Source organism: Sparassis crispa (assembly GCF_003851025.1).
Source record: "Sparassis crispa DNA, contig_000004F, whole genome shotgun sequence".
Taxonomy (NCBI): Eukaryota; Fungi; Basidiomycota; class Agaricomycetes; order Polyporales; family Sparassidaceae; genus Sparassis; species Sparassis crispa.
This window is the reverse complement of record NW_020939751.1, coordinates 151,674-179,208: the sequence shown is the minus strand read 5'-3', so window position 1 is coordinate 179,208 and position 27,535 is coordinate 151,674. Positions and strand designations below refer to the sequence as shown.

Below are 27,535 nucleotides of genomic sequence, written 5' to 3'. Positions count from 1 at the left end.
AGGACAGGAGTATTACTGATGCAAGAGGGGAAGGTAGTAACGGTCAAGTTCATTAACCCTCAAAGCAGAAAGGAAGACAAGAACAAATATGTGTTCTCGGATGCAAGCTTTGGCAAGAAAAGCTGGCAATATGTTAGCTCTGCTGTAAATCTATTGGATCACAGAGTTGACAGGATTGTCACTGAAGCAAAGAAGATCTACAAATCAAACATGCAGGACGTCATTGAAGTATCAGACGAGGAGGATTCTAATGACGAGCATGCGAACCTTGTCGATGCTGATTCTGAGGATGACTATGATTCTTAATTGAAGGCACGTCTTTTCTTTGTCATTTGTCTGTTGAACTGACATCATTTGCAACAGTCTGTTTCAGTTTATATGCACATCGCTACCTCACAGCCTCAGTGACTTGAAGTTTAGTCATTGGATCGCTTTGTTTTGTCATTGAGCACCATCTGATCGTCGTCTTAACTGCAAGTCAGTTATTGCATCTTCTTTGGTACAATCATCATTGCTTGCTTGCTCGCTTGCCAGTCCTTAGTCTTTGCGTTTATACAGTCGCATTCACTCATTAAACTCGTTTTATAGTAATCTTGCTTTTTTATACATGTTCTTAATTCCGCACCAGTCTTACTCTCGCTTCACTCTTTTTAGCTTACCATGCCTGTCCTTCTGTCTTGCTATCACCTAGTACATTCTTTGTAGCTTGCTATGCCTAGCTACATGATACCTACTTGTTTTTGGGATCTCCCTTACTTGCTTTTGTCGCTGTTCTGACTTCTGCCGGCTGCCCAGCTTCTTATCTGACTCTCCTTACATGCCGATTTGCTTAAGTTACTTGATATAGCCATTGAATACTAGTTGACTTCATTGACTTAGTGTGCTTGTGATGTTGCTTTCTCAAGCTGGCCAAGCGAGATTAAGTCGGTCAAGTAAAATCAAGTCAGTCAACTTCTGCGATCTTCTCAGCTTATTACCTGGCTCTTCTTTGGTCGTAAGCTGGTCAAGCGGCAATCAAGCCAGTCAAGTACAGAGATCAGCTTATTGTACTTGAGGTTCTTGATTACTTGATCAAGACGATTAAGCTGTTGTAAGTAAAGTTGAGGTTTTCCTGATGAGAGAAGTCCCTCCTGCTGCACTTTATCGTCCACTGATGCTTCCCCTCTATTCACAGACCAGTTCGGTTGCACTACAGGCACCACCAACCCTCTCCCCTCTTCTGTCGCACCCAGGCCTTGATTCTTATCTTTCTTACTGTACAACATGGACACCTTAGCAGTGTATCACCACCTGAGAGATCGGGGGAGTTTTGACAGCCGGTGGGGGACCACCGTCCGGATCCCTGACTGCGGCAAGAGGACACACCCGGGAGTAGGCTTCTACTATCCAGAAGGGCAGCAGGTTTAGATCTCAGTCTCTAGCATTCACTCACCAGAGTACAGAATGCATGCGCATGGGGCTGCTCCTTACCTACACCTTTACACCTTTACAGCAATTCCCCTTTCACTCACATTATCCCCCACAGTTACACCACTATCTAAAAGTCCTGCACTCGTGCAGGCATTTGTTTTATTCATCTCCCGCATCCGCTCGAGATACAAGCTAGATACAGTAGTTATTGTCTACCATAGGGCTTCGCCCTCGAGGACAATAAATGGGATTTAAAATTAAAAAAATTAAAAAAGTCAGTAATAGTTGCGCCAGTCACATGTGCTCATCTCCGACATACTCATTAGACATTGCTTCACTGTCGTGTATACCATGCTGCTAAGACAAATGGGAGACAAATCTGCTTATCGAATGTTGGATATTCTCATTCACGAAATGACCGGCAGTTTTGAGGCCACTGATGGAGCAATGTACTCTTCGGAGGAACCAATCATTCACATGATCCCAATGATCCCAATGACCTTTGCCCCAATAAACTTCAAGAAGCTATCACAAGTCCGGTATCACGGTGCCGAAAACGAAATTTTCCTATCCGTGATGGGTTGGGTGCTTCGAAGCAAGCCGTACATCATCCGCGAGAAGTGTGCTCAAGCTGTCAATCTCGGTGTCGCTCGTGTAACGCCGGGAACTGCCGGCCTCAATCTCTACAAAATCCAGTCTACCTCAACAGATAGATGAACCTTTCATGGTAGCGGCTGCGCTTCAATACTTCGAGAACCATCCTTCAAGATCTATGACGAATATCGCGGAATGCATACCGAGCCTTGATAGCGCATCTGCGCATGGTCTTGCTATGGAGACCGTGACAATGGCCGCACTCTTGCATGTTCTTGATGGAATCAGGTCGTTGAGCGATGCCTTTACCGTGTATAATGGTCACGGACAACCCTGGCTGATAATCACATCCGGCCCATCTGGTTTCTATCACAAGCTGGACTGTTGAAGGCAAAATCCTCACTGCCCTTCAAGGCGCAACTCCGGTACTAAGTTTCGAAGCACACGCACCGGAGGACGTCATAAGGTGGCTTGACGGCATGCAGGGTATATTTTGCTTCCCGGATAGATATATGGGCCCCGATATCATGTTCCTCGTCAAATGCGGTGACCAACTTATTTGGGTTCTTGTCCAAACGAAATGTCTCTCTCTCGACTCCAGGCAAACCAAACAGACGCTGAAGTCCGCAAGCCCATCTAAGCTGTATGTGAACAAGGTGACACTGGAGGCAAAAGTGGATGTTCTGCCTTGGAACAGTGTCTGAACATCCAAGGAACAGATTACGTTTTTGGACATGTCACATGTTCTGAACATGGTAAGGAACATCTAATATGTCTCGCACAATGTTCCATTGGAGAGCACGCTGGAGACATGTTGCATGTACCATTCTGGAACATATAATATGTCTCACACAATGTCTCATTGGAGAATGTCCTGCAGACTTGCTGCATGTTTCATTCTGGAACATTTATCATTTTGCTACTATATTCTGGGCTTGTCTCTTGGTGCAATATGCTCTGTATAATAAGGATTTCCCATGGCCAAACACATTACATTTCTGGCCGCCGTTAATCTTCAGAACATTGTGAGAAGATGTTAAGTGCTCCTACTCCAAACATACAAGATGTCCTGGGTACCAAAAACCTCTGCAGTACATGTATGATACATACTAAAATCATACTAAAATTTTACATGTACTGCAAATGTTCTTGGTGCCCAGGACATCTTGTATGTTTGGAGTAGCACTTAACATCTTCTCACAATGTTCTGAAGATTAACGGCGGCCAGAAATGTAATGTGTTTGGCCATGGGAAATCCTTATTATACAGAGCATATTGCACCAAGAGACAAGCCCAGAATATAGTAGCAAAATGATAAATGTTCCAGAATGAAACATGCAGCAAGTCTGCAGGACATTCTCCAATGAGACATTGTGTGAGACATATTATATGTTCCAGAATGGTACATGCAACATGTCTCCAGCATGCTCTCCAATGGAACATTGTGCGAGACATATTAGATGTTCCTTACCATGTTCAGAACATGTGACATGTCCAAAAACGTAATCTGTTCCTTGGATGTTCAGACACTGTTCCAAGGCAGAACATCCACTTTTGCCCCCAGTGTGAGGCTATTGCCAGTGTGCTCGATAAAGTTGTCGACACGTTCTTTACACAGCATGGGGAACATTATTCCAGCGAGTCCCGACCACAGCTTCTCCCAGAAATGAGAAGGGCTCTGGACAACTCCTCTTTGCCCGTGATGCAACTTTTAGTCTCCTATCCTGCTGCAGAGAACGAGAGCGTCATGCAGGAGAAGGGTTCATTGCACTAAGTTTTTGCCAGCTTCAAGGACTTGCCTCGAGATGAAGGGTTGACCCATACTACAAAATTTTTGAAGAATGTCATGGTTGGAGGTAAATTGGACTAGCAGCGATAGCACCTAGAGACACTAGCTAGTACTGTGGAGGATTGAGAAGGGAGCTTCTCACTGTGGAACTGCACCGATGTGTCATGTACATTAAGAATTCAAGATAAGGATGTTCTGCGAACAGCTCGAACTTGAAATTATACGCTGCACGCAGTAGCATTGATTTAAGGATCGACGAATATTATAAGGGATACATCCGAGAGACGGGCTGTGCTGTTCATGACTAGAGCGCATGCAGTGATGAGAAACGACTGAACAAGATAATAATACGACGAAGTGCGATGTGAGGCGTCCACAAATCTCCAATTATCGCTGAAAGACTCATAGCGCTACGCCAGTGCCTGCTGGCGCGTCATCATCACCCTCGTCATGGTGGTCGCCCACAACAGGGTGGGTTTCCCCGCCACCATGCGCCTCCCCGACTGCATCTACAGGCTGGGAAGTTGCCTTGTGCGTTCTACCCGCACCATAAACCTCGTCTAAATTCTTGGGCTCGATGTGCTCGTCCACCACTTCCTCCTTATGCGATGCGGCGCTCTCTGCACTGCTGCTCGCCAGCATCGCAGGTAACGGCGACGGACCGCGGGACGCATTCCGCGATTCTGCCAGTGTTGAATTGCTTCCCCTGCGCATAGCCGCAGGCGTCGACTGCGCCGAGGCCGTCGACATCCGCGACGAGCGCGGCGAGAACAACGACCCAACCCAGCCGCTGAACCGGCTAGGCTCTGGCGGGGGAGGAGGTGGGGGCGTACGATTGGCTGTCATGCTCAGCGGGCGCAGACCGTTTGGGAGAGTCTCTGAGGCGCGACGATCAACCGAACCTCGCCGAGAACCCGGCGTACTGTCGGGTTGCGCATCCGTCTTGCTCACCTCGACGATACTGCTAGATGTGCTAGTTGAAGTATTCGTGGATGTGGCAGATGGAGATGAGGCGGTAGCAGCACTGACGCTCGTGCTGGAGCTCGGGTTGCGCGGGAGCCAGCGACCGCGAACCCCCTCCACCGCAGCTGTAAACGTGCGTGAAATGGCTTCACGCGTGGGTGCTAGTTGCTGCTCGATCTTCAGCTCCTGGATACCTTCAGAGAGACGAAGGCCAAGGTCGGCTACAACGGACGGCTTGTCGCTACATGGATGCCTGAGGGGGCCACTGAGAATGGTGAAATGAACATGTAGTGTAGGCGTTACACACCGTGCTTCAACGATATCAAACAAGAGGGGATCCGTGACACGCTCCCACACCTCGTACGCGTTGGTCTTCTTGAACTCCTGTATCCATAGTGCATTGAAGTCCTGTACTGAGTTCGGGTCTACTACATACACTTGTATTAGCCCATGCTCAAGACGTTTGAAATCTGTCGTACCTGAGCCATCGCTGATTATGACGCCAGCACTCCTCCCCTTCGCCAAGAACGCAGAATACTTGACCGAGGCAAGTGCACCGTTGATGTACTCGTCAAACTGTGGAAAATATGATCCTATCAGAACCTGAGCCCACGATCTGTGGATCAATACCTGCCTTCTGCCGCAGATAATCATCGCTGCCCTTGAAACTGGGGGGCCCTCAGTAATCAACAGCGCAATGCAGGTAGAATAATACACACTGCATGCCCAATGGTCTTGACGGGTCCTCATCATAAGTCTCGTTAACATCCCGCACGATATCGTCCATCCACTTCCTGTCAGCAGGAGTGAGTCCAGCAGAGCGCTCCAATTTCGGATCATGAAACTCCATCGTTCCGTTTTCTATCTAACAATCAGCAGCAACATCAGCACCCCCGCCACACCCGAGTATCTTCCCTGGGACCGGTCCCAGGTACAGAGGTGCTCACGTTCACGAGGATATCCACCGCCTTCTGTTGCGCGACGATCGAGTTCGTGCTCCCGCACAACCAGCTCTCCGTGTCCCTTAGCATGTCGAGCTGTTGCAGAGGAAGATACGGCTGGAAGAAGGCGTCCTGCAAAGTATCAAAGGAGCTGTCAGCTTCACGCCTTGCCAAACGGCACATCACTGTCGGATAACGCACTTTGCCGAAGAGGTCGAGCGGCAGCCCAACATATGCCATCATACTTTTTGGGTCCGACGTGCGCAGAGATGTAGGACGAGAAAGAGTCTGTGCACGGGTCGCGAGCGGCGGGGAGCCGCAATCTACAAGATTTTGCAGCAGACCTAAAGACGGCGCACTTCAGCACGCGTCGCGAGACACACAATATTGATTACGCCTACCAGGAACAAGTGTGACGAGCGAATATTGGTGCGTGCACAACTTTTCCACTGGATGGCCGAAAAACATGATCTGTGTGACCATCAGACACCAGCCCGCAGCCTAGGCGGAGATCGACAAAACAAACCTTCTTTTGGAGCATCAGCGCTTTCAAAAGGACCAACGTCCGTTGTCGAAAGGTGTGGACTAACTCTCGTCTGCATCTATCAACACAACGAACATAGATCGAGGGGCTAAGTTACTCACAAGCTAGTTCCTGCATCGACATCAGCACCATGGAAGGTGATAGCAACAGGCAAAGATACGTACCCATGTACAGCCCACTCTCCGTAAGCTGAGTGCGGAGGGAGTGCTCCAGCGACGTGTAGAACGCATCGAGGATACTTGTTTCCGAGAAATCACGCTGTGCAAAGAGTGCGCGCGTTATTACACCAAGACGGTCTCTGTAAATAGTTTAACGCCGACAGGAGGAGATAGGATGGATCGCACGCACCGAATGAGACCGAACACAGGTTCTGACGCTAACACCACTACCGCCTTCTGCACCGTCGATCGTGTCACGTCCGCGTCCTTCACGAGTAACTCCGACGTCTGAATCTGTCGATTACAGCTACGCATCGTTAGTACAAAAATCCGGACAGAGGGTAGCAATCATGCTCACGAAATACCGAATATCGTCTTCGGATTTGGTGACGAGGGAACAAGGTGAAAGTACGAATAATCCTCAGTCGACTACGAGCAATGTCACTGTCTGAGCCAGAAATTTATAAGCATAACGCACCATATGTGCCCCATCGGGCAAAGCGAGAAATGGCATAATCTTCACGATCTCCTCGTCATTGAATATGCTTCCCCGTGAAAACTCGATCTTCGGCCCAACCTGATAGGCTATTCAGGGGGAAACAAAGACACGTCGCACGACACTCACCAGATGGTCGAAGTCTACGAGCGCAATCCCGAGTACCAACGGACCCTTCGAAGGCTGAACGATCAATGACTCCGGGCGCGCCTTCCTCGAATATGACGTCGACTCCGAGCCAGCAGAAAGGATACTATCTGCATCGCTCCTCGACAGGATACCCGCTGACGAGGGCGTCCGTAGAGGCCCAATCTTCTCGTTCTCACTCACGGACGGCGCGATACTTGATATGGGTGACTCGCCCTCGTCCAGGCGGCGCGTGAAGAAGCTGCGGTCGTCCGGGTCCACGTCGGAACTGACGTCCGTATCCATCGTGTTGCGTTTGCTGAATGAGAGGTTCTGGCGGACAAGCGTGACGGGCGTGATAGTTGTAGGCGGGGGCTGCACCTCGGCGAGGTCCGCAAGGGCGGGCGCAGCGGAGCGTGGGGAAGGCGGGGCGGAAGACAGCGTAATCGAACGCTGTGATGCGGTGTCACCGTCGGAGGAGGGCTCGTCAAAAGAGGAAGAGGGGTGGTCGTGATCGTTCTCAAGGAAGTGCGAATTGAGTGCGAGAGAAGGTGGAGATTCATCAAATGGCGAAGGCATTTCTGATGGTCGCGTGAGACTGGTGATGCCAGGCAACAAAAAAAACCTACATACCGTCCAGCTTCCAGCAGTCCCGAATCAATCAAGCTTGGCTGTGTCGACGGTCTACTCCGTTACGGTAGACGCCAGGCGTTACGCCTGTGCTGCTTCGAACCTTGAGTCTTTCTCAACGTGCCACACGAACCTACTCACTTAGGTCTTCCAACCCAGACGAAAAACGAACAAAAAGGAGTGGCAGCTAGTTGAGCAGCAACTTAGACTGAAATGCTGAAGGTGGCCTTCGCACTTTCGCATTGCGAGCTCCCCCAAAGTCGTCTCCCTGAAATGCTGTCACGTGAATATACCTCCGGTCCTGACTCCTCTCGAGGAACCATCAAGTGTTCCCGCTGTGTCGACATTGATATTGACTCTGAGAGGACGACATGAAACCCGAAGATCGGAAGGAGAAACATAGCATACGATCAAAACACTATGCAAACCCGTACAAGATACACCTCGCAGTACACGTCGTCTGACCCACCAAGTGACCAGAGACCACCTTAGTCCTCGCCGAATACATCCACCGCGTCGGTGTTTTCGTCGCCATGGGCATGCCTGCTCATCTCTGCGACGCCGTCATCCTCCACTTCGCCCTCCGCGTCCGCGTCGCCGCGCGAGAGTAAGTACATCGGGTCCATGACTTCCGCGAGCGCGTCTTCTCGCTCATCAAGCTCTTCTTTGCTCATTGGTGCGTGTGTCACCTTAACGACGTCCCACTTGTCAAGGTACGCTTCATACGACTGAGGCAAGATGAGATCAAATCAGGAAACCCTGTAAAGTAAGACGGAGAAGGAGTAACTAACGTTTACACGTTTCTTCTTGAGCAGCATCTTCCGCTCGATGTTCTTGTAGTAAGCACCCTTCGCGCGCCGCTGTTTTGGTTTCGTATCCACGTCCGCGTATTCCTCTTTCGCGTCACCGTCATCTAACATGAGCAGGAATTCGTTGGGAACCTCCTGCTCGACCTTCACCGTCTCGTAGTCACGCACAAAGTGGAACGGTGTCGGCTGCAAAGTCATGAGGGCGATGACGCTCGCACAACATGCTTGAACGCACCTCATCTTCTTCTGGCGCGTCTGGCGAGCGTGCCAGTCGTTCCCGCTTGAACTCGATTGCCGCTTCGTCCTCTTTTGTAAGATAGAACGCGAGGAAATGGTCCCCATCTGATTCCATAGGACGCAGAATCGCACAATCCAGACGTGGATCGTCGACCTAGACAGCAAAGGCCGAGATAAGAGACGAGGCCTAAGTATTAATGTAACGCACGTCTGGTGGCCGCTCCCCTGGCCGTTCCGAGAACCTGAACAGGTCGTACGCATTTGCCCATATCTCTGCATCGGGGAAGACTTCATAGGACTCGACAGCAGTGACGTCCGGTTTGTTCGGGTGCTTGAGCGTGGCGAGGTCGAACTCCTCCGTGGCTGTAAACGACGCCTCGATGTCGCGGATCTGCGCCCCGCGCGACACGTCGATGGGCGTGTCGTTGGTGTTTTTGCTGCGACACGCGCTCAGGTATAGCTCTTGGGAAATAGAAATGACGTACATGTCTTGTGACAGAGAGGAGCGCGAGACGCCCTCGCGACTGATGTATTCGGTTTTGCGGAGCCATGCGACTTGCGGCATGGAGGATGATGGCGTTAGTGAGCCTGAGCCTGAGCTGGGGAAGCCGTGGTTCATGAATGTGCCTGACGATGATCCCGGGTCTGCAAGCAAGAATTGGTCCTTCGGGTCTAATGGTGGCACATCTTCCGGGTCCGGGTTAACCTCTGCAAATAAACCCCGGCACTGTAAGAGAAAGAGGTGATTGAAAACCGATGGAATGCGCACCTGACATATCACCGTTCTCGCCCCAGAGACACTCCCATTGCGACAAGTCAAGCGGCATCCCGAGGTCTCCGTCCACAATCATTGGGAGTGGCATATCGCTCGCGATGTCGTCCAAAAATTCGGGTCGCGCATAGCGCATGGGGTCGGTAGGGATGTCGAGTAGTTTGGGAGGACATGGCGGTGCAGGAAGGGGGTTGGAATAGCGGACGCGAACGAGGAGGTCGAGCTTGCTGAGAATAGCATTCGTCAGACTGTCCTACGCATTAATACACAGCTCTCACCTCTTCTTGAAACTCATTGCGAGTCAGCGTCCCGGAGTTCTACGTACTTCGGCACAAAGTGTGAGGTTTGGTAGATGATTTCGGTTGACTTGGCTTGCTCCACCGAAGGGTATACACAGGTCCAGTGCATCCAGTAGACCAGCTAGAATATCTGGAGAAGAGGTTAATTAATTCTACGAGCGGCTTCGTAGCATGGCCACGTGATCTGTAAGGTCACATTTTGCCGAATGCGCGTCTGTCCGGAGCCTGTCAGTACTGCACCGTATCTGTCTGCTGGCTGCCTGGTATATCGTTGTTTAAAACAAACTCTTGCCTACAAGATGATTTACGATACACGGTCATGGCGCTCTCTTGGTTCACAGAATAGATCCGACCGCCCAGACTCACCTTCTAATGAACTGGAACACGGTACATGTGGACGTGGAACTTCTTGACAGCCATCACCGATTTCGCAATTGCCAACGGCGCTTGCACCTTATCAATTCAGGCGTCTCTCGCCTAAGGCTACCGTCCTCCTGCACTTACCTTAGCCACGGTGACGATACGCCATGTCGACGACAAAACAGTACGACGAGAAAAAGCCCGATGTCGAGGCAGCCGTGCGTGCAGAGACGCATGATGTGTACGATGAGGGCGAGTCGGGTGTAGATCCCGTCTACCAGGCAAAGGCAAGAATCTTGAACGATGCCTTTGAGGAGATTGGAATGGGAAAGTATCAAGTGCGTTTTACTCACCGATTTGCACCGTCTTTTAACTATCAGTTTCAAACGCACAGTGGTACTTGTTCGTCGTAGCAGGATTCGGATGGTTCTCGTGAGTACTGTAGTTGACTGCAGAGAAATCGCTCTCATATCTGCTCAGCGATAATCTATGGCCTGTACGATATGCACGATTACAGATCTGCTATGCAGCGTTGATCGTTCTCTTTCAGATTGTCACTGGGCTAATTTTATCGCCAGTGGTGAACGAGTTCAACTTCCAAGGTCCTTTCCTCAAGCTCGGGCAGAATATCGGTCTCCTTGTAGGTGCTGCATTTTGGGGAGTTGCGTCGGACGTCTGGGGCCGGCGGTGCGTCTGTACTTTCTCCGAAATGCAGGAGTCGTTATTGACCTATGTTCAGCTGGTGCTTTAATATCACACTGGGCATGACTGGTGTATTTGCGATCGCGGCAGGCGGTTCTCCCAATTCTGTAGCTCTCTGCTCACTCGCAGCAGTTTGGAGTGTCGGTGTCGGCGGAAACCTCCCTGTGGATTCTGCTGTGTTTTTGGGTGAGTGAGATCTGCACGCGATTGATCGGCGATCACATCTACATATCTGCACAGAATTTGTACCGGCATCTCACCAATATCTACTGACCATCCTTTCCATCTGGTGGGCATTCGGCCAGCTCATTGGCAGCTTAGTATGCCTGCTCCTCGTTGTCGATAAGCTCTAACTGACCCGCTATATGAAGATTGCTTGGCCGCTGATCGCGAATTACTCCTGCGCATCCGCAGCACACTGCCCGCGGTCGTCAAACCAGGGGTGGCGCTACTTCCTCTACACGATGGGCGGGCTCATGATGCTTTTCTTCTTCCTGCGCTTCTTCGTCTTCCACCTATACGAGTCCCCTAAATATTTAATGGGCCGTGGTCACGATGCTGAGGCAGTGGAGGTCGTGCAGCGCATTGCGAAGTACAACGGCCGCACTTCTTCGCTGATACTTGAGATGCTTACAGAGGCCGGCGAGACGGTCAAGGAGCCTGGAAGGGAGGCGGAGATGGATACGAGTGCGCGTGCGGCTGTGATTAGGAGGATGAGAAAGTTCAGCGGATCGCATGTGAAGTCGTTATTTGCGACGAGGAAGCTTGCATATTCAACTTCCTTGCTCATTATCATTTGGGGTGCGCCTAAGCTCGTATCATGATCGTCTGCCAAGCTCACCGTCGTTCTAGCTCTTATTGGACTTGCTTTCCCCTTGTGAGTGAAACCTATACGGGATGACGTAGCAAATGTGAACCTTTTACTCAACAGATACAACGGATTCGTGACATACTTGTAAGCACGCGGTCTTATATAGGATGCCAACTTGCTGAGATGATCGGTCTGTTTGTAGCCTTGCCTCTCGAGGTGCTGACTTCGGAGATGGTTCGGTATATATTACATATCGCAATGTGAGTCGTTGGCTACCAGATGTCTGTCCAATTCAACTGATAAATCTTCCTTCATCTAGCAAGTTATTTTAAGCGTGATCGGTGTGCCGGGTGCTCTTCTCGCAGGCTGGATGGTTGAGATTCCATACCTTGGTCGTAAGGGGACTTTGGCAATATCAACAGGTGTGTTTGGTTATAATTTGTTCTACTGTATTCGGTTTTCTCAAACCTCATACGTTCACCCACCTGCAGTTATCACGGGTGTGTTCCTCTTCGCGAGCACGACCGCACGCACGTCGAACGCACTGCTTGGCTGGAATTGCGGATACACTTTCACGAGCAATGTGATGTACGGCGTACTGTATGCAGTGTCTCCAGAGCTCTTTCCCACGAAAGACAGGGGCACGGGCAACGCCATCGTTGCCTCCGCGAATCGCGTTTTCGGGATCATGGTGAGTTTCGAGATATGCTCTTTCCGCAGGATCGACTGACAAGTTTCGACGAATTCCTTGATATGGGTTGGCGCATACTTTCGTCGACGATGTCCTGACAGGCTCCGATTATAGCACTGTATGCGAACCTCGCGACCTCTGTGCCGATCTACGTGTCTGCGGCCCTGTTCATTTTGGCTGGATTCATCGCGCTTCTGTTACCGTTCGAACCAAGGGGGAGGGCCGCGATGTAATGGATTTGGATGTATCAAGCTCGTGGCCTGTTCTGGAATCGCAATATCTTGTATCAGAGCCCAAGACTCCATGGCGAGATGAGCTACTGCTTTGTTGCTCTAGTAAGATCATCCTTTGAGGACCTGCGTGATGTATGGACAAATGTAACTGTTGCGGAACTAGTTGATACCCGCGGTGAGTGGTGTGATATGGAAGCCACGCCGTCCCGTAGATTAAGCTGCACAGCAGATACCAGGTAAACTAGTAAGTATTTTGGCGCATCAATGATCAAGCGTGGAACTTTGGACGTTTGCTAATCAATTTGCAGGGGTCTCATCTCCATCAAACACATTTTCAAACAAGATTTGGCGTTCAACTCAGCCCCAACTCAGCCCCCAAACAGTCGTAACAGTTGTGTTCAATGTGCGACTCGGCCTGACCTACCGCGATTCGAGACGCGCTCTTATAATCCTCGATGGCATTGATTCTCTCGCACCCCTACCATGACAAGCCTATTCTCTCTCAATCACGATGTCGTTTGCGTCTTCCTTTCTACGGCAGATGAACTGAATCTGTCTGTTGCAGGTCGAACAATACACTACATTTCCAGGCAGCATGCACTCTCCACTGTGACCTTGAACCATCCTGCCTAGTTCGAGAAATTATGCGCGTTTGCGCTGTCGGACGCACTGAATCGACTGTACTGGTTGCGCGATCTGATGGTCACGAAAAATGCTCTTAGACTGCAGCACAAATACGTCCAGGAGCAGTTCTCCGTTACTTCGGCGGACTTGCCGGAACGCGTAACGAATCTGCGGCATCTCTTCCTTGAGGTGATAGATGCACTACTGGTCGCAGAACCGCGTATAGGTGACGCGCTGACTGCTCTGCGCGAATTGACATCGCGGTGGGCAGTCTACACGTGATGGGAGCGCTGCAAGGCCGCCCGCGGAAGCTGGTGCTGCGACACGCTAACGAACACGATGTCGGGGAAGATAATCTTTTCATCCACATTGCTCCCCTGCAGACTCTGCAATGCCTCGAGTTGTCGAGATTCCATGGTCATAGTATTGTGTTGCAGCTGCCGGTAGATTCTCGTCGACAATGGCCCAATGTTTACCATCTTACGCTGTCCAACTGCATTTTCCTATCTCCACATTAGCCTACGCGTTTCCACATCTGCAAACCTCACGCTTGCGCGACGTACGACCCCCCTTCCCCCGAATGCCGGCACGATGTCATGGGATAATGGGGCATACTGGTTGAATCATGTCTCTGCAACCGATCATGACATGCATGGTTGGCCCGCTTTGCATGCCCCTATTCACCGGTCACAACTCGAACAAAGCCTCTTTCCGAAGCAAGAGATACAGAATGCATCCCCGGTTGTGTTGTCACTGCTCTATTAGGATTGTGGCGTGAATACGGATTTCCGGCGCGATGTCGTCGAGGCGGTGCCGAGGCTGAAGTGCCAACTTCCGCTTTGGTGAAAAAGTTTTCGGCCTTTAGAAGGGATAGATTGTTGAATTGCATTGCAGGATAACGTTCTCCCAATTCTCGGCAGACTTGACACCGTGTGCATGCGATTTGAGCTGGGACCTTGGAAATCGCAATGTATCCGAAACGGTCTGTCTCAGTTTTGACGACAGTAAATATTCTCAAGGCAATGCCGACAGCTATCGCAGCTCCGTCCCCAAGTACTGTCCGATACATATGCACTGGCGTCGGCACGCGTGCCGATTGCGATATCCGCTCGAGCAGCTTTGGCTATGTTGCCACACCACTATGGTGGGAGGCCATGGGCATCTGGGAAGCACGGATGACGAAGTCCATGCCCCTCGAGCTCGGGAAACGAGTATTTATGAAAGTTCGCTCATCACAGTGCAATTTTGACGGTCTCGAGCCATATTAGGTGCGCCTTGTATTCTAGTCTTCGTGCGCTTGCGGGCCCGACTGACCCATCTGTGGTTGCTGTCTGGAGATAGATCCATGAATGTCACCATCCTGATGATGCCTGATATTTTTGGGGAGATCAGAACGATGCCTATGCTACAGGTTGATTCGCCGTGATAGATGGAAGGCTGACACTGCTCTTGAGGGCTCAGTGTCATATTTCGCGGTGATGCCGAGGCGTGTCTTTTCATTCAATAGCAAGGCGGTGGAAAAGTCCGCGGGCTGTGGTTCTTGAGTGTCTCCCACGAAGCTGTCTTCGCGGGGCGCGCACAGGCCAATCCAGGTGCGACATGTTCGCCTTTTATAGTGGTATTGCTGCTGTATCTTACAGACGATCCGGAAAACCTTGACGTACGACTTTTTTTGGGTCGCGCGCCCTCTCGCAACTTTTTGGCTCTCGACCGACTGCCAGCACTGCCGAGAAAGGAAACGGGTCCCACGCCTGCAATACGACATTGAATCAACGGAAATCCAGAGCTCACCCGAATTCCAGCATATGTACACAGTAGGATGTTGCTGAGTTGTCCTGGTGCATGCTGATGATGGTAGCATGACAGAGTTGCTTTTGTACAAGCTGGAGAACAATTGGAGTACGATCAGCCACAATAAGGGCAGTTCCTCGAAGTCCCGAGCCTTCGCAAGCGAGGAGATCAGCCCAGAAAAAAAAAGTCGCACGCCAAGGTTTTTCGTATACTCTGTAAATGCGAGAGACGGCGTATACTATGCCCTACCGTCCCATCGGCACCCCCCCTCAAGTCGGCAGTAACGCGTTATGTCACCCATCAGTCACCCATTTCGCACGTCAGCGTGACAACATCGTGACATGGCGTGATAAAACATGATTTTTCGCCGAAAACAGAACTCGGTCAATACTAGACCGTCCGCCGTCGTCCAAGTTCGCAACTGTTTGAGATATACCAGTATAAACATAGATGAAGAAGGTAAGCAAGGGGACCGGAAACGGGGGAGGTATGCTGGGGTGCCGACTTGTAGGGGGGTGCCGATGGGACGGTAGGGCATAGTATAAATAATAGCACTCTCTGTACGACTCGGGATTTACTGAGGCAATTCAAGTTATTCGACGCAATTGCAGCCGTTTGCTAATCGATAGGCGGCTGCTGAAAATGATCACACAGGCTAAGGGCGAAACCTGGAATCGGCATCGGCCCCGTCCAGGCGCTTGAGCGGCAAGCGCGCTTCACCCTTGCTTCACCCGGCACTATGGTCCAGGTGAGGCGCCGTAAGAGAAAGCACCCAGCCACCACATCAGCAAAAGTCAACTTTTGCTTACCGGCGTTACTCCCTTGATTAAGGAAAAAAAAGGAGATCCCTTCTCTTATTCCTCCATTATTCACCCTTATTGGCTTTAATTGCCCAAATAAGAACAGAGACCTCCTTAATTAAGGAGGTAAGGGAGGTAAATGGAGGTAACCAAAAGTTGACTTTTGCTGATGCAGAGCCAAAACGTTATCGGTTCTTCTGAATATTAATTTCGATGTCCGACCATGCATGATATTTTTCGGCACCCGCCTAAGGATTAACAGCAATTTGTGATATTCGAACTACTTGACGATGGCTAAGGTTCAGACTCAGTCCACGAGGGACGGAGTCGGAGTTGGTCGGAGCGCATCCGCTTTTTCTCCGCGTTGTCTCCGCGTACGTGCATGCTTCGGTGCAAATATTGTCGTTGTTTCTTTTCTCACCTGACCTGTTCTTCCACCCTGCTTTCCGATTTTATCTTTGTTTTTCTGACAGGAACTTGTTGCATCCAGCTGTCTGGACAGTGTTTTCTTTACGTGGAAGTGTGTTCTAGCCGACTGCTAACTTGACGACAGTCAATTGGTGACGTGGGTGTCGTAATCCTGCATCAGTTGATGCAGTAGGCATGCTGGGCGTAAATTTTCCTCGCAACCTTCTTCTACTTGGTTCCCCTTGTAAGCCTGTGAGTGCTCGCTGTTGACTCTTCGCCCCGAGCAACAATCTTCCTTGCACTCCGTGTTATCAATGGTTATGCGTCTACAACCCTTTCACCTTCTGCACCTGTTGGGTTGCCTCGTATCCAACCTCAATTTAGACGTTATTACAGAGAATCCTTGAGATGGCTTGTCTTGAGGTTTTTCTGTCAACTCATCTCCAGGTCCGTTTCACTTACCGTCCAGGCTTCTGACCGTTAACCTATTTTTTGTTTGCGGTTGCAGCATTTCATTTGTAGCCCATTTCCCCACGCGGCGGTGTCGTTGACTTTGTGCTGTCCGCTCCGTTAAGCACCGGCCGGCTCGCACCGTTGCTCGACGTCCCTTGCTCTTGTGGTGTGCGACGTTATTCTCTCTGCAGCACATAGAACTACCCGAGCTCTCGTGTTGTACACGCATCTCTATGGCCTTGGCTCGCTAGCAAGGCCTTATTGTACGATGCCAGTGAATGTGCTTATTCCTGTCCGTGCCTTGGGCTGGCGAGCGGTAGCTGTGCAAGGTCCATTCCTAATTTTATCCCTGTTTTACCCGAGCACACCGCTGCAGAGTAAGGGTATGCTAGTCGGGGGCGCGCGAAAGCAGTGCACCGATCCTCTCGTGCCGTCCTTCCACCATCACTGCCGACTTGTCCTCTTCTACGAGAGGACACTGTTCTGCTCTTTATACTCCCTCACAACTACTTGCTTCAACCCGTGCATCGCTGCCGCATTGAGAGGGCACGATGTCCCAGCGGAGGAAGGATGATAATAAAGGTGATGGTAAGGAGCGGCAAGACCAATCCCAGCATCCACCGACTCGTACAACAATGTCAACGTTCAACGATATCAAGTCACAGCATCCTGAGCAGGTGAGTCGTGCTAGGCGTCGTCAATTCTCTGCTCAACCTGACATATTAGTTTCCTATATTCGGGAGAAGATTTTCTTCAGCCGAGCGCCCTTGCAGGGCTGATCGTCCGCCGGTCTACCCAACGTTCCAGCAGGGCTCTTCAAAACAAGCTGAGCATGAACCGATAATCGCATCCAGATGGGAGTCCTCAGTCCCCGAAACCTTCGCACCGTTCGATCCCAGCGATATACCACGCCATCCCATGATATCCACTTCCCAAGTGTCGACAACTGAGCTCAACGAGATGATGTCGTCCTTCAGATTCGAAGAGGACGCCGCAACCTCAGGTCCATTTTTTGCACCACTCCCAGATATTCCAGCGCCGAGCCATGTGCCGGCGAGATCATTTCCTCAGATCTTTCCTCCGCAGATGCTTCCTGGGGAAGTCCGGGGACAGTCACACGGGCGCGTAATGACAAGCGCCGAAGCACGCGACGCCACAGTGACGGGCGCCTTCTCAGGTTCATCTGGACTACCTTCATTGCTCGACTTCGAGCAGCACTTGGACCAATCCGCCGCCCGATTCTACGCTAGCGAAGGGAGATATCCATTTGCTCAGCCAATCGGACAACTACAAGTACCGTTTGGTTTACCAGGACCGAGTTCGCAGACACCAGGTGAGAGGGCAGGCGATAGTTGTGCACCGTTGCGTACTCACTGCCCGGTCAAAGATATGAGCCTTGAAGGGCCTGTATACTCTCCGACGCGCGGATTCCACTACCAAATATACGAACAAAGCTACAATTCGTCATACGGGCCGTCACAATACGGTGCGCCACAGCATTATCAAGGCTTTACCAACAACACCTTGCTGAGTGTATATGATCATCAACAAGGTGAGATTCCGATTGGAAATTGGCCTGGCGCAGTTCAAATCCCGCCGTCGCTTCCATCTCTTCCGCCATCGCGCAGCCCAGTGCCCCAAGGTATGTCCTACGTTGGCTGCTCCTCATCTGATGCTGGAGCGGCTAACACTCCTGCCCGTTACGCAGGTATACCTCGACACTTCCCAGCTGAACCGGGCCTTGGCATGAACACTCCAACCCTACGATCGCGAATCCTTCGTAATCGCCCCAACCATGTATCGCCCACCCAGCGATTAAACATTTTCTCACCCCAACGTACAGCAAGAAATCCAATTCACGAGAACATACCCATCTCACCAATGGTTCCGTTCTCGGGCCCGACGTATACGCCACCACCGGCCACACCCAAGACGATTGGCAGCAGCCTCAGTCCTTACCCTTCGCCACAAAGTGATGCACTCTACGCGCAGTACCCCGGACCCTCCTCCATGGCGTACTTCTCTCCAATGCAGGACTTTGCGCCCTCGCCGAGTGTGACGATATCCGGCAGCAACGAACCGTACCCGCAGTTTCCCGTGGATTATCCCTCCTTTGACAGTATCCGTCACCTGTCGTTCTCTGGCGACAACTCAGGAGGCGATGTACCCGCTGCAACTTCCCGATGGAAGCCGATGGAGCTCGAGCCGGACGCCACAACGCCGTCGCAGAGCTCCATGTCGATGGATGCTCAGCAGTCCGCGGCACAGAATGACCCAGGGGCATTTTATGAGCAGCAGGAGTGTGCGCTTGGGCTGTATGGCACCCCAGAACCTCTTCCGCCTCTGGCAAATGAGGCGCAACTGCCGATCGTTCTGTCGGACGAGCCCATCGAGGAGGAGTTGATTCTAGGTATGGTGGCCAACTATTGCCGTTGCACTACCTGTGTCCTGTGCTGACTGATCTCATTCTGTAGACGACCCTGATCAATATCTCAACATGGATATCTTCCTGGACGCCTCTCCCGATGCAAGACAGAGTGGAGAGGCGTCGATGACCCCGTAATGAGATGGTGTGGCTCCATTATAGTTTAATTGTATCGTCCGTCGCCTCTGCGGCTACGCTAGTATCCTTACTGATACCTCGGTGCATTTCTATTGCTATCTAGTGTCTCATCAGTTCCTGCATCGTACTCGGTACGGACGGTTGGTGACGCCCCACGTTCTGATACCCAAGATGCCTTCCCTATGTCCCCCAATGTCTCAGATGCCTTGCTGTTCAATTTTCTGTACCTGTACGTGCCTGTAGTGCTTAGTTGGATACCCTCCTCGGTCTCGTCGTACTGTAGGGTTGCGGTCGGACAGATACTGTACGCCCTTGATGTAGATACCGGTGACATTGGCTTATAACTAGAGAAAATTGGAGTATTAGGATAAGTAGTCACTCCTCGCAATGGCCTACGAGTGCGTCAGTATGTCCGACGACGGCGCGGACACTTGTGGGCGCAGTGTGGGTGCACGGTCCGGGCAAGTCGATCGGAGCGCAAGATCCCATCTCTGTCCACGGACCTGCCCGGGCCAAAATGAAGGCAGCGGGGTACACATTTTTCCACCGATTATATAGGCTATGTACATGCATACGGTAGATACCGACAGGAAGATGATAGTCTATGCAAGATACATCATAAAAATATACAAATAAATATATGCACATGGTTCAGTTGATGCGCGGTGAAGGAAGGTACCCAAGGGTCGTGAGTTCGTAAGTGGGGTATCTAGTGAGAATCCGAGTCAAAGTCTGACGACGGTGAGGATCGCAACGCGACCGTCTTGTTCAATTCCGTGGTTGACGCCTGCTACGCCCGTCAGCACCCCCTGTGCCATACGCACAGAGCACGCACCTCGCTTCCCCTTCTCGAGGAGCCCTGTACGCCACTCCACCTCCGCTTTCCACCACATACCCTTCCATCGGGTACCCGCGGTCGCCTGCTCGACGATGAAGTCCCGCCCGAGGTTATACCCGTCTGGCACGATCTTGTGGTTTCTCGACGAGTCCTATGCACAAACATATCAGCAGCACATTCCCACCGCATTGTCGCCATTCTACCTTCTCCAGCGACGCCCTGCTCCACACGCATCAGTGCCGACAACACGCCAATAGAGCAAATCAGAAGGCGGACACGTACCCGATGAACCACGCTCCACTGTTCGCGGCGGTGTCATTCTGGTGCCACGCGCGGAAGTGCTGTCCGCCGCGCACGCTCTCCCAACACGTGCCAATGAAGGGGAAGTAGTCCTGGCGCGCGAGGAAGTGCTGCGCCTTGCGCCCGCCGCCGTCGCCCAGGTCCGCCTCGTGGATCTGCCCGTAGTGCAGCCCGAGGCACTCTTCCGAGAACCCGATCGACCTAGATGAATGGTAAGCAATGCATGAGGCTGAGCGTGTGGAGTACATACTTGGCGTAGCTGTGTAGCCCCACTTCGGTGAGTATGAAGGGATCGGAGAGCCCTGAGATCACGATGTTCAGTGGTTCACCAAGGACGTCCGTCGTGAACTGGATGAACCACATTAATCGACACGAAAGAAGAGCCTTTGAAACTCTACGCACGTCGAGAAATCGCCCTCCGTTAATCCTGGGGTCTATCCACCCCTCAGTGTTGCCCACAGGAGGCAACTCTCCGTTTTCGTACTCCCGATGACCATGCGAAAGAAAGACTTGGCTCGCACCGTATGCAGATATTACTGGTGACGAGGAGACGAGGAGGATCAGGGTGGAGAACGCCCACAGCACAGGCAGAGTGAGCATGGCGCAGCGGTCGGTTCAGGAATAAACGATAAGTAAGACTGTATGCGACTGGTTGCAAGCTAGTGCTTCCTCTGATAGATAAGGAGGCAACAACGACGCCAAAGTCTCTGCGAGATATATTGAGAACGACAAAGGAGAGAGTGAGGATGAGGAGGGGGCGATCAGTGTAAAGTCTGGCTGTCGAGCAGCTGGAGCGCTCCGCGGCCGTGCGCAGTTGCGGCGGCGCTATCACTTGTCAGAATCACCTCGCTGCGACAACATGGCAATTAACCGATGTCTCTCATCGACAAATGGCACGGCGGAGACAAACATGCATGGTTCATCGATGATAGCAGAGCCATCCGCGAGGCGATGAACGTGGAAGCAAGCAGCCTGATCGTGGCTTCGCGAAGACGCCGAGCTCTCAGGCTCGTTGTTTCCCGCATGCACATCTCCATTCCAGCTCACTACAAGGTACATAACCCGTGCCCCATGTTCTCCAGTTATTGAAGATGCTCCAGGGGAGAGGTCCGCTTCGTTGAGGGTCGGTATCAAGACTGAGAAGTTCTCATTGAGCGCTGAGCGTCGGTAAGTACATTTGAACAGATGTTGCGCACCTGTAACTGCCTCGGGAGCGTGTTATCCGACTTGACCTACAAGTCCAGCAGTTGAGGATGGGTTGTCCCTTCTTCCCGTTCGTGAAGAAGCCAGGTGTACAAAATTACGCCTCAGAGATTCTACATGAGCACCTGTTTCCAGGTGTTCCATTTGGTGCGCCCGGTTTACAATTTTAACGGACTGTGTTTCGTGGACGCCGCATTTCGGCGCCCTGGCTTGTCTGCCGCTTGAAACATTGAAGGAAGACTATTCAACGCTATGTCCATGCCTCGTCCATGTCATTTTTTTCTCCACCAACGAGCTACGGTCTCATGCGCGTCACCCGATACCGGCGATTTTGAAGGTCGGCCAGCTCCCTAGTATCTTTGGCCCGACCTCTGACGTCCCAAATTTTGACGGGTTGCAGACCATTATAACTGCTCTTATTGTTCTTGCAAGTCTACTCATCCGGGACAGATTTGTACTGTGGTTGTGCCGACTCTGAATCGTGTGGATTGTGTTCACGTTGGAGACTCGGACCGTCGTGTGCGTTGATCTTCCTCCCCACTATTCTGTTAAACATTTCAATTCATCGGCATGTGAACCTAGTGAAATGCTTGGGACAGATGAGCTGTAGATGAGGCAGAGACTGCCACTTCCTGGGTGTCTGTAGCGTTTAAAGGCAGGATGGGCGCTTATACCATGATGTGTGTTTCCCTACCACGCATCTGAGGTGCGTACCTGTATGAAACTTCCTGCTCAAATCGACTTCAAAGAAGCTATCGACAGTATTTTGCGTACGATGTGCCGAAGTACTTAATCATAGCCCTGCAGCCCATGAATTTTGACAAACGTGTCAACGCTCGCTCTTCGTCTGCTCTGGGCAGGTAACCATGGCTCTCTACCTGCATTTCCGAGGAATATTTTTAGCGATCGAGTTCTAGGATGGTTCCTGCGCTCACGTGGTCGACACGACGCGTTTGTTGAACCGCGATCGACATGTCAAAGTCCAAGCCCCGACAAGTTCAACATAAGTGTCTCCATCTCCTCTCTTCACTGTCTCTCACCATTACATCCCTCGCGAAACATCGTATCCTCATATACCTTCTTATTATCACTATCCAATATCATTATACAATATGTATGCATCCACCGTTCACCGTCTCTTTCCTCTCGACCGTGGTCAATACCCCGTGGCGCGCCATAGACGCTACATTGCTGCGGCTTGGGCTGCTGCTCGGCTGGGTCGCAGCATCTTCCCCTCAAAGGAGCACTACACTGTCGCGGTCCTCTCGGACTTCGACGGCTCAGGGCGTCACCACCCTAGACATCGCGGCCTCGGCACGGTCCCCGTCGCTCGCCATACTGCAATGGGTGAAGTTGGCACGCTCGTCTCCGGATTTAGGGACGAGCTTGTGAGCCTTGGAAAGCGCCGCCATGTTCCCGACATCTTCCCCGACCTCGACGCTGACGTCAACCCGACGTTCAAGAGGTTCACGGAGGAAGACCGAGCACGTCATGCGTCGCAGATGGGAGTGTTTTCCGTCGACAATCTGGTGTCGGGCATTAAGAGAGAGGTTAGTTACTCTCATATCGTTGTCTGGCTAGTGCTCACGCATTCCTACAGCGGGCTCCTCTTTCTGTGAAGGAGAGACGTGCTAAGAGGGACGAGCATCGGCACAACAAATTCATTCCTACTCTCATCAAACATCTGACGAGGACCAAGAACGGTTCTCTCTCTCCATCGCTGAGAGATGCCCACACTGTCACCTTCGGCCGTCCGCGTGCGACGTACCTGCACGACTACCTGAAACCCTACGACAGCAACCACTCATATCTTTGCTCGAGGATGGAGACTTCCACAAAGGCTACTGAGAAGCCTTCCCAGTCGGTGGTTGATTATCCGCCGCTGACTATCGAAGAAGTTATCACTCAAATCACCACCGAGGAGAACGAGATGTACTATGACGCCGAGGAGGACTTCGTAAGTGTGCTGATTGTCAGCGTGCAGTATTTACTGACTGTCGCATCAGTATGGGCTCACTCCGGAGGAGGAGGCATTTGTCGATATGGTATGCGACGAACTCGATGCGCGTCGCCGTGCAACGGCTATGGATGTCAACGCTGTCTCAACCACTTCATCAGCCCCAACCCCGATGATGCTCAAGGACATTCAGACTTTCGACGACGGTTCCAAGGTAGTAGCAGTGGTCATTGAAGATTTCGACCAGACACTCGTGAATGATAATGACAAGTTCGAGAAGCAGCTGGAAACAGCTCTCGCAGAACCGTACGATATGGAGCATACATTTGTCCACGACCCTGAGCTATGGGCGGGCATCGAATTGGGCACTCTCGACGGCTCTTCCATTGTGCCTGCTCCGAACACCAACCTTGACCAGGATGTTGATATGGCGCTACGTGCTCATTCTTCTGAGTCTTTGACGCACACCACAACCATCATCGACGAGGATATCTTCTATCGCCCAACCTCGATCGCGGACGAGGATGCATCCATGCATGCTTCTCATATTCCTTCCCAAGCTCACACTGAGTTTTACGCGGTCCACGAATACCAGTCCTTGACATTCCATGATGTCGACAAAGACGAGGCCTTCTTCACCGCTCCACTGCCGTCTCTCAATGTATTTGCTGCTTTAGATGCCGACCCTATCATGATCGACGAGGACGCCGTTTCGGACATTCTGAGCTCCCCATCGCCGATGGGAGCGCCGTATGACGACAATGTCCTTCCTGCTGTTGGTGATGGCGAGTCTTGTCTTGAAGCTGCCGATCCTGCCCCTCCTATAACGGCCACCGAGGAAGAGGTCGAGGCGTTCCTTGCAACTGTCCTTTTTCCTCCTCAGCCAGCCGCTCAGTGTTCTGCCGAACTGGTTGATTTCGATGATGTAGCTGAGATGGACAATCTAGGCCAACCTTATACTGACGTCTCGCCAGAGCGCGAAGGTGACGTTCCGGAAATCCACGGGTCTTCCACAGCTGTCGGTATAGTGAGCATCGACGAGGATGTAACGTACATCGGCCCAATCGAGGCGTGCACCAAGTTCACTGTCGAGGATGGCCCCGCCGCTACTCAAGCGTCAGACCGAGCTCTGGAGGACGCTTACTGGGATGATCTCTTTGGCCCCGACCCCGAGGCCCTCCGTGCTTACGAGATTCGACCCGATCCCTTGGTCAACCTTCCTGAAGAAGGACAATCCGTTGCAGTGGATGCTTTCGACGCACTGGTTGCCGACATGCGATCGTTCTCGTTGTCCTCCACCCCCATCCACGTTCCCGATATTGCACCCGCGCCTCCTTCCGCTGTAATTCCAAGCTTCCTCGGAGAGGAAGAATCAGAAGACGAGGTCCTTTGTGGCCGATCTTCCAGGAAACAGGAGTCCTCCGGCCTAGCTAGAACCCAACGCAGCTCTCGTCGCATGAACCCCCTCGGCAATGCAAGAAATGAGTTCAACGAGTGGAGGGATGGATCGATGGATCGAGGAGACACCTCGTATGGGAGGTCGAGCGTGAAGCGTCTGCTCAAGCGCAACAAGGAAAAAGATAAGGAGAACAAGAAGACGGGTTTCAAAATCAAGTGGAACCCGAAGTACGTTGTTTCCTACTCCATTGCCACGCGGTCGCTGATTTCTTACCTCTTGCAGAGGCCAGACTGCAGAGGAGATCCTCAAGGTAGTTGCACCGACCCCGCCTAAGGAGGATGACTGCGCTGATGCAATGGGTTCCACTGGGATATCCTCCTCTGCGGAGATGGATGACCTCATCTCGGCATTCGGTTCGATTACTGCGCCTTCGTTGACTTAAGTCCTTACTGCTGGCGATACTTCTGCATCTTCAAGATCGCGCTTCTGAAGCTCTATCCTCCATCTGCTTCATATTATTCTCGACGTCGAACGAGTCGATCTTTTTCTTGTTTATTCTCACATCTAGACCATGATATATCTGGAAATATCTACTAGACTTGAAGCTTATATCTTCTGCGACCTTTCGATTTGTCGGATCTTCTCCCGGGACATTCCACCCACATAACGGCTTGTATCTGTCTCTTGGCGACACATTTGCTGCCTCCTAGATCGTCATGATCCTAGACTTCGCCATCAGGACCGTTAGGGTCCGCGGTTACCCCCCCTCGGGATAGCTAGGAGTCCCAGCGCCGCTTTACGGATCAATGGTGTCCTCGAACTTCATATCACATCTTCTTCTGTCTCAATCAAGACCGTAACGTACCCGAATAACGAACAATACAGTAGCAAAATCAAGAAAGAATATAATCAAGCACAAACTTGTGGCCCCAATGCACCGTATATTTCTCATCCTATTTAACCTTGTAACATGTAGCTCCCTCGTACCATGTACTTTCTAGACTGTGTCGCCCGTATATCGCACATCCTTCTATATTCCCCTACTATACCACTAAAACCACATTCTATGTAGAGTACGTTCCGCATTTACACACCCTATCGACATTCTATCTACCCTGCTTATTTTTGCCATATGACTATTTCTACCATTCTAATCTTCGACCAGTCGTTCCACAGGGATATATGAACCTCCCACTTCCGAAATCTCCCTCATCACATTCCATACCCCCGCCCTCATCCCCTTCGTTCCACGTTTCAGTCGCCGATGCGCAAACTATCCCCGGGTATCCCTTCCCGTCTCCATGGCCCCTATCACTATCCTCCACGTTCATTATGGTCACCGTACATCGGTACTCGACGTCGGCACTCAATTTTACGGCCCCCCTCCTTCACGGAATTCGACCTGGGGTCATCGATCTCAACAATCTACCTGCGACCACTCCAGTCGTACAACCTGCCACCCTCGCAGTCTTCTGCAATGCGTTAGCGTTCGGATCCCTTTCTTCCTCAACCATGGCCTCTCTATGATCACAGACAGTTGTATGACCCTCTTGTCGGTCGACCCATCAAACTGGTCGTTTCCGAGAAATTTCAAAACTCAACAAGTACGAGCCATTTTCGCATATAGGCCTTGAAATTACTCACATGCAGTACCTCTCTCTGTAGCGTTCATACGTTGGAAACACGACACATCCCTATCACGCACGCTCCTACGATCAAATCACGACTCTAGCTGTATACCCGTAGCGACGTTCGCAGCGACCTAACCCTTCAAATCGCCTTAGATGCCAAGTCATCAACTATCAAGCTGCTCGGTTCTTGGTTAACTTGCAATTGCTCTGTAAGTTTACTGTTCGATGAACGATGATTGTTCCTGAGGGAGTCATTTTCCAGGACCTTATTTGATTCGCTTGTACCTACTATCGAGCTCGCGAATCCACTCTCAATACGCAACATTAAAGCTTTCGCAAGTTTTGTTATTGAAGATGTGCCATCTCGCTTTGCCATCCGTCAAGTGTCGCTCTCCTCGCGGCTGCCTCACTTTGCTATCTAGTACTGTCTTCCGTTAGCCTTTCTGGCAGGTAGATTCAACGCCCGCACCTATCCCTCTTATTCTGTCCGTTGCTCCGACCTCCCGCCTTTCACCGCTACTCACTGTCTCTGTGTGTTTCACTCTGTGCTCTCGCCTCCCTATTTTTCTCTCTATCTCTATCTCTATCTCTATCTGTCTCTCTCTCTCTGTGTTTCTCCGTTCTCCGTTCCTCCATTTCTCTCTCTACCTCTTTGTCTCTCTGTCGCTGTCTCTCTGTCACTGTCTCTCCGCCTCCGTCCCTTGCCTCTCTGCCTAGCTCTTCGTCGCTTCATCTGATGTCGCTCTCTCTTTCACTCTATTTTCTGCCTCGACTTCTTCTGCGCTCTGTCTCTTTGTCTCCCCCATCTCCACTCGTGTCACTGGTCTCCCATGCGGCCCAGTTATCTCCGTGTGGTCCACAAGTCGGGTACACACGGATGGCGGTTGCTACGCAACATCAAGGTCTTCCCAGCTCATGCTAATAATTTCCCCACGTGGACGATGCACCGAATGTACCCTGCCCGGACGGTCGATCAGCAGACCGTTGACGATTGATAGAAAAT

The 27,535-nt window shown here is 51.4% G+C and overlaps 8 protein-coding genes across 8 annotated transcripts; 5 read left to right on the top strand and 3 right to left on the bottom strand.

Annotated features, from left to right (window-relative positions):
• Window positions 1–18: 18 nt before the first annotated feature.
• On the top strand, window positions 19–306 carry SCP_0500560 (hypothetical protein; the record flags this gene model as incomplete). Its single annotated transcript, XM_027758125.1, has 1 exon — window positions 19–306. The coding sequence occupies one exon, from the start codon at window positions 19–21 to the stop codon at window positions 304–306; it is 288 nt and encodes a 95-aa protein (XP_027613926.1).
• A 3,889-nt stretch (window positions 307–4,195) lies between these two features.
• Window positions 4,196–7,600, bottom strand: SCP_0500550 (predicted protein; the record flags this gene model as incomplete). The annotated part of the gene is made up of 15 exons (XM_027758124.1): window positions 4,196–5,009; window positions 5,064–5,184; window positions 5,236–5,332; window positions 5,391–5,424; window positions 5,476–5,621; window positions 5,704–5,829; window positions 5,899–6,041; window positions 6,099–6,168; window positions 6,224–6,293; window positions 6,343–6,352; window positions 6,406–6,539; window positions 6,590–6,706; window positions 6,758–6,828; window positions 6,878–6,976; window positions 7,025–7,600. 15 exons carry the CDS (start codon window positions 7,598–7,600, stop codon window positions 4,196–4,198), a joined length of 2,628 nt encoding a protein of 875 aa, XP_027613925.1.
• Window positions 7,601–8,139: 539 nt separating this feature from the next.
• On the bottom strand, window positions 8,140–9,764 carry SCP_0500540 (RNA polymerase II-associated protein 1 homolog; the record flags this gene model as incomplete). The annotated part of the gene is made up of 7 exons (XM_027758123.1): window positions 8,140–8,379; window positions 8,443–8,646; window positions 8,696–8,851; window positions 8,906–9,134; window positions 9,183–9,405; window positions 9,467–9,696; window positions 9,748–9,764. The coding sequence occupies 7 exons, from the start codon at window positions 9,762–9,764 to the stop codon at window positions 8,140–8,142; spliced, it is 1,299 nt and encodes a 432-aa protein (XP_027613924.1).
• Window positions 9,765–10,295: 531 nt separating this feature from the next.
• SCP_0500530 (Uncharacterized MFS-type transporter) lies at window positions 10,296–12,954 on the top strand (the record flags this gene model as incomplete). The annotated part of the gene is made up of 17 exons (XM_027758122.1): window positions 10,296–10,466; window positions 10,523–10,560; window positions 10,609–10,624; window positions 10,679–10,815; window positions 10,868–11,016; window positions 11,071–11,150; window positions 11,202–11,631; window positions 11,683–11,707; window positions 11,762–11,785; window positions 11,844–11,901; window positions 11,961–12,063; window positions 12,133–12,332; window positions 12,434–12,561; window positions 12,631–12,667; window positions 12,729–12,740; window positions 12,795–12,809; window positions 12,874–12,954. 17 exons carry the CDS (start codon window positions 10,296–10,298, stop codon window positions 12,952–12,954), a joined length of 1,704 nt encoding a protein of 567 aa, XP_027613923.1.
• Window positions 12,955–17,192: 4,238 nt separating this feature from the next.
• On the top strand, window positions 17,193–19,204 carry SCP_0500520 (hypothetical protein; the record flags this gene model as incomplete). Its single annotated transcript, XM_027758121.1, has 6 exons — window positions 17,193–17,318; window positions 17,368–17,974; window positions 18,029–18,127; window positions 18,194–18,283; window positions 18,350–19,051; window positions 19,116–19,204. 6 exons carry the CDS (start codon window positions 17,193–17,195, stop codon window positions 19,202–19,204), a joined length of 1,713 nt encoding a protein of 570 aa, XP_027613922.1.
• A 725-nt stretch (window positions 19,205–19,929) lies between these two features.
• Window positions 19,930–20,942, bottom strand: SCP_0500510 (hypothetical protein; the record flags this gene model as incomplete). The annotated part of the gene is made up of 6 exons (XM_027758120.1): window positions 19,930–19,991; window positions 20,040–20,193; window positions 20,246–20,261; window positions 20,325–20,543; window positions 20,593–20,690; window positions 20,745–20,942. The coding sequence occupies 6 exons, from the start codon at window positions 20,940–20,942 to the stop codon at window positions 19,930–19,932; spliced, it is 747 nt and encodes a 248-aa protein (XP_027613921.1).
• Window positions 20,943–22,657: 1,715 nt separating this feature from the next.
• Window positions 22,658–25,343, top strand: SCP_0500500 (hypothetical protein; the record flags this gene model as incomplete). Its single annotated transcript, XM_027758119.1, has 4 exons — window positions 22,658–23,095; window positions 23,146–23,502; window positions 23,552–25,128; window positions 25,184–25,343. The coding sequence occupies 4 exons, from the start codon at window positions 22,658–22,660 to the stop codon at window positions 25,341–25,343; spliced, it is 2,532 nt and encodes an 843-aa protein (XP_027613920.1).
• Window positions 25,344–26,083: 740 nt separating this feature from the next.
• Window positions 26,084–27,527, top strand: SCP_0500490 (hypothetical protein; the record flags this gene model as incomplete). The annotated part of the gene is made up of 2 exons (XM_027758118.1): window positions 26,084–26,382; window positions 27,374–27,527. 2 exons carry the CDS (start codon window positions 26,084–26,086, stop codon window positions 27,525–27,527), a joined length of 453 nt encoding a protein of 150 aa, XP_027613919.1.
• Window positions 27,528–27,535: the final 8 nt, after the last annotated feature.